This window comes from Heteronotia binoei, chromosome 15 (assembly GCF_032191835.1).
Source record: "Heteronotia binoei isolate CCM8104 ecotype False Entrance Well chromosome 15, APGP_CSIRO_Hbin_v1, whole genome shotgun sequence".
Classification (NCBI taxonomy): Eukaryota; Metazoa; Chordata; class Lepidosauria; order Squamata; family Gekkonidae; genus Heteronotia; species Heteronotia binoei.
In genome coordinates, this window is record NC_083237.1 from 38,573,907 (window position 1) to 38,582,554 (window position 8,648).

Sequence of the window (8,648 nt, forward strand, 5' to 3'; positions counted from 1 at the left end):
GCTGCTGGAAAGGGGTTTGGGCCACTTTTTGCCCCATCCGGATATTTTGGTAAGATGTCCTGGCCTCTACAGAGGGGATGGGGTCCATCTCTCGGAAAAGGGTAATATGCTTTTCCTGAGAGATTTGCAGCAAGGGTTGCGGGTGGCTTTGGGCCTCCCGGTGGGCGCTAAGCCCTAAGTAGAGACTTGGCCTTAGTAGTGGCAGGTTTTTGGGGTTTAGGACACTATGCGGCTAGGGGAGGACTGCGAAGCATCCCCCTTTTGGGGAATTTGGGGTCTGGCATGAACAACCTGGGGTTTGAAGACCCGGGTTTGGAGATTGCAGACTGTCCAGGAGGCTCGGCTAGAGGGGGCCTTTCTGGCGAGACGTGCATCTGGGTTTGGGGCCCTCTAATGCGTGCCTCCCTGCTGGGCCTGCCTGGAGGGAGCTGAGTCTGGCTGGGGGGCTGGGTCTCTCGCCCGTTAATGGCAGGGGAGCGGTCGCGGTGACCCCTAGCCCTGGCCAGGCCGCTGGTGGGGTACCCTTGCTGTTTATACTATTAGTTAATAAAGTGGCCCAATTTTATTCCAATGCATTGTGTCTGACTCTTTATTCCGACCTTGGGGGGCAATATTTCATCGCAGATGGATGGGGAAAAAAAACTCTAAAATTTGAAGGAATGGAAAGCCATGGCAAACTGCATAATGTAATTATTGAGGAAAGTTGGAAACTCTGTTTAAGCTGGAATTCAGGAGGGAAGGCCTGCAAGGCAACACATCAAAAGAAATCAATTTATCTCCAATTTTACTTCACAATAGCGGAATCTTCTGTATTAGTTATGCATGTGTAAAAGCAGACTATGTACATAACGTTGTCTCATTTCCATGGCAGAAAATAGCAGAGGAGCATAGATAGAAATATTAAAAGAAATCAATCACTTTGTGCATGCAGCATTCTTGCATAAGGTAGAATGAGAATCATTTCCTCTAAAAGAAAATTACATCAGAAATATTTATCTGTTATTGCATGCCTTTTAAATTGTAAATTCTAGTACTGTGACTTTTGGATTTATTGCCATTCTTTTCACTGTTCCCTATAGAAATTCACATCTTGTTTTGGTCACGATATGGTGGCACACAATGAAACTGTCTTCACTGAGTTCATCATACTGGGATTTAAACATCTCAAGAAAGTGCATCTCTTGCTCTTCACTGGATTCTTCATCACTTATCTGTTCACCATGTTGTGGAATGCCTTCATCATTACCATGGCAATTATAGACCAGAAACTGAGAACTCCTATGTATTTCTTTCTTGGCAACCTCTCCTTTCTTGACATCTGCTACACCTCTACTACAATCCCCCAGATGTTGGCTCATCTTCTATCTGAAAGGAACACTATCCCTTACATGGGCTGTGTATTTCAGGTCTATTTTTTCTTCTCTTTTGTGGGTACAGAATGCCTTCTTCTGGCAGTCATGGCCTTTGACCGTTATGTTGCCATATGCAACCCTTTACGCTACACATTGATTATTGGTAAAGATATTTGTCTCCAGCTAGCCACAGCCTGCTGGGCTGGTGGTTTCCTCAACTCTGTGGTGCATACCACATTTGCCTTCCAACTACCTTTTTGTGGGGACAACCGCATTGATGCTTTCTACTGTGACATCCCACAACTGCTGAAGCTGTCTTGTGGCGATACTTCTCTCAACCAACTCCTGTTGTTATCCATAGGCCTATTTATAGCTTGGACTCCATTAATTTGTATACTTTTATCATACACATACATAATTTCAACTGTCTTGAAGATACAGTCATCTGAAGGGAGACAAAAAGCATTCTCCACCTGCTCCTCTCACATCACTGTGGTTCTTTTATATTACGGCAGTTCCATCTTCACCTACTCAACTTCTAATAGTAGTCATACTTCCAATCATGCCAAACTCATTCCAGTGATATACAGTGTCTTGACACCACTGTTAAATCCTATTATCTATACTTTGAGGAACAAAGATGTGAAAAAATGCCTGGAAAAGCATGATTAGAAAGAGTTGAATTTTGTAGGTCATGTACATTCATATTTATTCTGTTTTTTTAAGTATTTACTTGGTAAAACAACTCCTTAAACCCATATCAGGGGAAATTGTTCTGTTCCAGATGAAAATACTGTGCCACTTCCTATCCAATGAACTTTACATTGTGGAGCACATTTGCATGTTATGTCCTTAGCACAAATGTGATATTTTAGACACAGACATGTGGAGTTTTTATTTACACATCTGCATGCTATAAAATATATCATGATCACAGTAAGTACAGCCATGTTATCTGCCAAAGCAAATCCTGTCCTTTTTTCATCACAGTCACAAAGATTATCAGTCACACAGATATGCGTACACATATGGCATCAGTTTCACACAAGGAATCAAGAACCTGGCATTGCATGTAGCTTGACCTGAACACTGTTATTAACAATGGATCTGTTTGCTTACTGTGTGGTTTTGATGGTTTGTCATGTTTGATTCTGCTTTGGACCAAAAATATGATAGTTGTTGGCAGTGATATGATCATAAACATAAGAACCAGAGGTTTAGACTATTGTTGGAGAGTATATTATCCCAAATGTATATGATTGTCAAATAGGGATGCCAGTCTCCAGGTGGGACCTGGGGATCTCTTGAAGTTACAGCTCATCTCCAGACTATAGACATCAGTTCCTCTGGAGAAAATGGATGCTTGGTGGGTGGTCTATGTAGGATTGTACCCCACTGAGCTCTCTGATCTCCCAAGTTACATCCCCAAATCTCCAGGAATTTCACAACTTGGATCTGGCAACCCTAACTCCCCATCGTCTGCCAGTGGCCAGGGGGATTTGGCAACCCTACTGTTAAATTATGTACTTATGTAGGCCTAATTATGTTTGGCTGCTTTCTTTTATATTTAAACGTATTGTTATTGTGTCTAGGACCTTACTTTCTAAATAGAGTTCTCTGAATAAAGTACAGTACAAATAAGAACCAACAGACTTTCTTACATTTGAGAGTGTTAGGGTTTTGTGTTTTATTGCTATCATGACATAGAAACTCCATAGAAGTTCCATCAGCCCTTGTATCCAGTCAGGTCAGAAGGTGAGAGGGGTATTGCAAAGAAGGGCTCATTGGAGTCAGGTTATATAGTCAGGGCTCATTGGAGTCAACTATATAGAGGTATAATGCAACATGTAATCAGCTTCATTAGAACCAGGAGATATGTGTAGGGGTGGAAAGAAAATTAGCATCTGTAATGAGATAAAAATCTACTGGGGGAGTCAGTTATCCTGAAATTGCTAATTTATTGTAGTTTGGCAAGTGGAGGTGGTGGTGGGGGGTGGGCTCCCTCTGGGTATCCTACCCACCCAGGGAAAGTGTATGCGCAATACATAGCCTCTCCTCTCCCGGTGTAGTGAATGCCGCGTGGTCACTGTCTGGCTATGCCTGGCAGATGGTCACTGCAATGGCCTCTCCTGCATTACTGCATCCGTAGCAACACCTTCTCGCTGGTCCCCCCCGTTTTTCACAGAGTTTGCTACGTCATGGTGCGACCGAATTGTCCGGCGGTATAACCAGATGGGCAGGCTCGGCCCACCAACCTTGCCAGCCTAAGAGAAGGAAAACTCTAACATCAAACCCGGGCAGATAGAGCTCATTAATGTAACACCTACCACCTGGAGGACTCGCTGCTGGCGTCCCGGCTTACTGGGCCATGGCAGATGACCCCCAGGTGAAAGGGTGGAGCCAGTACCGCGCACACTGGGCTTCAACTAAAAAATTCCTCTGCGCAGGCCTGAAGGGCATATCCACATACACAACCCACAACGCATCAAGTCCTGCAGCGATGGGCAAGGGGCGAAACGGCAGGTGGAAGGTGCCACTGGAAGCCGCAGTCCCGATCCTGCATGTAGGCGGTTCAGGGTATTGGTCGCCTGATGCTAACCCGGAGACGAAAGCATTTTTCGGCAGCACCCTGAATGACCAAGCAGCCTTATCTAGGGACAGCACTGCTTGCTCCACACGGAGAGGGGCCTAGAAAAGGTGGCCTAAACAAAGCTCGTCTCCTCCACCCCAGTTGGCTAGCCGCAGTCAACGGGCATCCTTACTTGCGGTCAAAAAATAACAACAAAGAAAAGGCATGCACCTGCCTCACAAAGTGTGCAAAGAGTAAAGCTTGCGTGTTGGAACATCAGAACCATGCTTGACACAGTAGACAGTGGTCGCCCTGAACGACGCTCTGCTCTAGTTGCCCACGAACTTCTCAGGTTGAATATCGACATAGCAGCTCTCAGTGAGGTCCGTTTCCCTGAGGAAGGTAGTCTTCAAGAACACGGTGCTGGCTAAACCCTCTACTGGTCAGGTAAGTCAAAGGCTGAGAGCCGCTTTCTGGCGTTGGCTTCATGGTCAGGAACTCCATTGCCTCCAAACTTGAAAACCTGCCAACAGGTCACTCAGATCGCATCATGTCAATGCGCCTCCCACTTCAAAACAAGCAGCATGCAACACTCTTCAGTGTGTATGCCCCAACCCTTCAAGCAGATCCTGCAGAAAAGAACAAGTTCTATGCTGATCTACACAACCTCGTACGGAAGACCCCTACAGAGGACAAGGTGATCATCCTTGGCGACTTCAATGCCAGAGTAGGTAAAGACTCGGAAGCCTGGAAAGGAGTACTTGGCAAACACGGCATTGGCAACTGCAATGACAATGGGCGCCTCCTGCTAGAATTCTGCATGGAGTACCAGCTCACCATCACCAACACTATCGTCCAGCAGAAGAACAGTCTGAAGACAACCTGGATGCACCCACGGTCCAAGCACTGGCACCTTATCGACTACATTCTGGTGCGCCAGAGAGACCTTCGAGATATCTTAAACACCCGAGTAATGCCCAGTGCAGAATGTCATACGGATCATCGTCTTGTACGCTGCAATCTCCGTCTTCACTTTAAACCCACACCCAGGAGAGGAGGTGTCCCTCGGAGGAAGTTTCAGGTTGGCAGTCTCCAGTCAGCCGAAGTTAAACCTGCCTTCCAGGAAAAACTCCAGTCAAGAATTGAGGACCCCAGTTGCCCCACAGACCCTTCTCCAGAAGCACTCTGGGAACACCTAAAAACTACCGTCCTGCAGATCTCTGAAGAAGTCCTCGGGTTCTCCACAAGGAAGAACAAGGACTGGTTTGATGAGAACAATCAAGAGATCCAAGATTTACTGGCGAAAAAGAGATCTGCCTACCAAGCACATCTTGCTCAGCCCTCCTGTCCTGGGAAAAAAGCAACCTTTCGCGCTGTATGTAGCAACCTCCAGTGCAAGCTTCGAGACATTCAGAACGAGTGGTGGACCAAGCTTGCTGAGAGAACCCAGCTGTGTGCAGACACTGGTGATTTAAGAGGGTTCTACGAAGCCCTGAAGGCAGTATATGGTCCATCATATCAGACTCAGAGTCCCTTGCGTAGTGCAGACGGCCAAGTGCTCCTCACAGACAAGGCATCCATACTGAACCGGTGGTCGGAGTATTTTCAGGTTCTCTTCAGTGCCAACCGCGTAGTTCAAGATTCAGCAATTCACCTCACCCCACTTCAACCAGTGAAAACAGAGTTGGATGAGATCCCCACTCTAGAAGAGACTGTTAAAGCCATCAAGCAACTGAAAAGTGGCAAGGCAGCAGGAGTTGATGGAATTCCACCAGAGATCTGGAAGCATGGGGGCACAGTACTACATAGCTCACTTCACAAAGTACTTGTCACCTGCTGGGAACAAGGCAAATTACCACAGGACTTTCGCGATGCAATCATCATCACCCTATACAAGAACAAAGGGGAAAAGTCAGACTGCTCCAACTACCGGGGGATAACCCTGCTCTCCATCGCAGGCAAAATCCTTGCCAGAATACTCCTGAACAGACTGGTGCCCGCCATTGCAGAAGAACTCCTCCCAGAGAGCCAGTGCGGCTTCAGAGGTAACAGGAGCACCACCGACATGGTATTTGTTCTCAGGCAGCTCCAAGAGAAATGCAGGGAACAAAACAAGGCTCTGTATGTGACTTTTGTCGACCTTACCAAAGCTTTCGATACCGTTAGCAGGAAAGGCCTGTGGCAAATCTTGGAATGTTTAGGATGTCCCCCAAGGTTCCTCAGCATGATCATCCAGCTACACGAAGACCAACGAGGCCAAGTCAGACACTGCAACGACCTCTCGGAGCCCTTCCCAATAGGCACAGGTGTAAAGGAAGGCTGCGTTCTTGCGCCAACTCTCTTTACGATCTTCTTTAGCATGATGCTTCAAAGAGCCGCAGTAGATCTAGATGATGACGATGGTGTCTACATCCGCTATCGCACCGATGGCAGCCTGTTCAACCTGAGGCAACTAAAGGCCCACTCCAAGACAATGGAAAAACTCATTCGAGAGCTGCTGTTTGCTGATGATGCTGCACTCGTCTCCCACTCGGTATCAGCTCTGCAGCATATGACGTCCTGCTTTGCAGAGGCTGCCAAGCTATTCGGCCTAGAAGTTAGTCTGAAGAAGACAGAAGTTCTCCACCAGCCTGCACCCCAGGAAGATTATCACCCTCCCTGCATCACTGTGGGTGAATCAGTTCTGAAGACAGTCCAGCAGTTCAGCTACCTGGGGTGCATCATCTCCTCAGATGCCAAGATCGACAAGGAGATTGACAACAGGCTGGCAAAGGCAAACCGTGCCTTTGGCCGACTGCACAAAAGAGTGTGGAGCAACAAGCATCTGAAAAAAAGCACAAAGATCAATGTTTACAAAGCAGTTGTGATGACAACCCTCATCTACGGCTCCGAATCGTGGGTTTTATACCGTCATCACCTGCGACTCCTTGAGCGCTTTCATCAGCGCTGCCTTCGCAACATCCTCAACATCCACTGGAGTGACTTTGTGACCAACACTGAAGTTCTCAAGCGGGCGGAGGTTACCAGCATCGAGGCACTGCTGTTGAAGATGCAGCTGCGCTGGGCAGGGCATATTTCTAGGATGGAAAACCACCGCCTTCCCAAGATTGCCCTGTATGGCGAACTCTCCACCGGCCATCGAAATAGAGGGGCACCAAAGAAGAGGTACAAGGACTCCTTGAAGAAATCCCTTGGCACCTGTCGCATCAACCATCACCAGTGGTCTGACCTAGCCTCAGATCGCAATGCATGGAGGCACACCATCCACCAGGCTGTCTCTTCTTTTGAGAACGCACGCATAGCTGGTCTTGAGGACAAAAGGAGATTGAGGAAGAATTGCACTGCTACAGCACCAACCCTAAATCAGACTTTTCCCTGCAGCCACTGTGGCCGGACCTGCCTCTCCCACATTGGTCTTGTCAGCCACCAGCAAGCCTGCAGCAGACGTGGACTATTGCACCCTTCTTAAATCTTCGTTCGCGAAGCCAAGCCGAGAGAGAGAGAGACATAGAAACTAAAATGCAGTGCATTCACAAGTTTCCTAATTACTGTTATTTTTACAATGCCTACCAGAACCAGAGCTGCCCTAGTCTCTCAGCTAAACACACTAAAGATGGAGTTCAGAGACCTAGAACAGAATAGCCTTGGAAAGAGGCAGGAAACAAAGAAGTAACACAATAACATGTTCCTTTGTCGTTTGGGAAGCATCTAAGCTATATCAGCGAACATTTTGTCTTAAGGCCCAGGTGTGGAAATATCTGAGATTGTCCAACTTCAGAGCAAGAAGATACAGTTCATTGATGGAGTGTATTTGTTGAAGGCCGTCAGATATTCATATGTATGAGAAACTTGTAATCACTATTTTTATATAGACTGATATGAGATAGCAAGAACCAGATATGTCGTTGAGGTGTACATCTTGCAAGGAATTAAATGATCTGATACAGGACAGTTAACTAGGTGCCGTGGACCTCTCAGAGGGCGTTTTCGCACTGATCTTAATCGGCAGCGACGCCCCTCTTTAGCGCGCAGGATCTGCCCGGATTTTGCACCAATTGCCGCGGAGCACCCGGAAGAGCTGGAAAGTCCCGCGGCTTTTGCGGCGCAAATGGAAACTGGGTTTTGGCGGTTTCCATTTGCGCCGGAAAAGTCGCAGGACTTTCCGGCTCTTCCGGGAGCTCCGCGGCAATTGGTACGAAATCTGGGCAGATCCTGCGCGCTGAAGAGGGGCGTCGCTGCCGATTAAGGTCAGTGCGAAAACGCCCAGAGACTTGTGAAAGCATAGACTCCTTAGAGGAAGAGGGACCCAATGTAGCTAGCCTGTAGTAAACAGATGTAGAGCAACAGGGGGATGAGATTCAGCTGCTTTTTGACCTTCAACCAAAAGTGAATGCAGTGTCGGCTCAACCCTTTGCCTCTAATCTGGCAACCGAAGGCCTGCCAGCTGTTCCCACTTCTCTATGGTTGCCAGAGCCTTTTGAATTGTTGCAGAAAAAGGTTCAGGCTGGTTTTACAGATTAGGTGTATGAGTCCATGCCTTGCAGTCCAATGCCAACTGCTGGTTGACACTGATGATGTGTCAATGCCAGAGTCAGCTACATACAATGCCAGAAGTTACAAAGACTCATGAGGGGGAACTCCTGGGCATGGACCCAATGTCTTCCAAAATGCTGAAGTGCTGTGACTAACCAGTAGATTCCTTTGTAATTCCACTGTTTCTGGCTTTG

General features: G+C 47.3%; 1 protein-coding gene across 1 annotated transcript; it reads left to right on the forward strand.

The window, feature by feature from the left end:
- Positions 1-1,106: 1,106 nt before the first annotated feature.
- On the forward strand, positions 1,107-2,024 carry LOC132583455 (olfactory receptor 5V1-like). The gene has a single exon (XM_060255092.1). It carries the CDS (start codon positions 1,107-1,109, stop codon positions 2,022-2,024), a length of 918 nt encoding a protein of 305 aa, XP_060111075.1.
- Positions 2,025-8,648: the final 6,624 nt, after the last annotated feature.

What these genes read in the sequence shown, in the direction of transcription:
- LOC132583455 (XM_060255092.1), top strand. Translation starts at nt 1,107, where the DNA reads ATGGTGGCACACAATGAAACTGTCTTCACTGAGTTCATCATACTGGGA.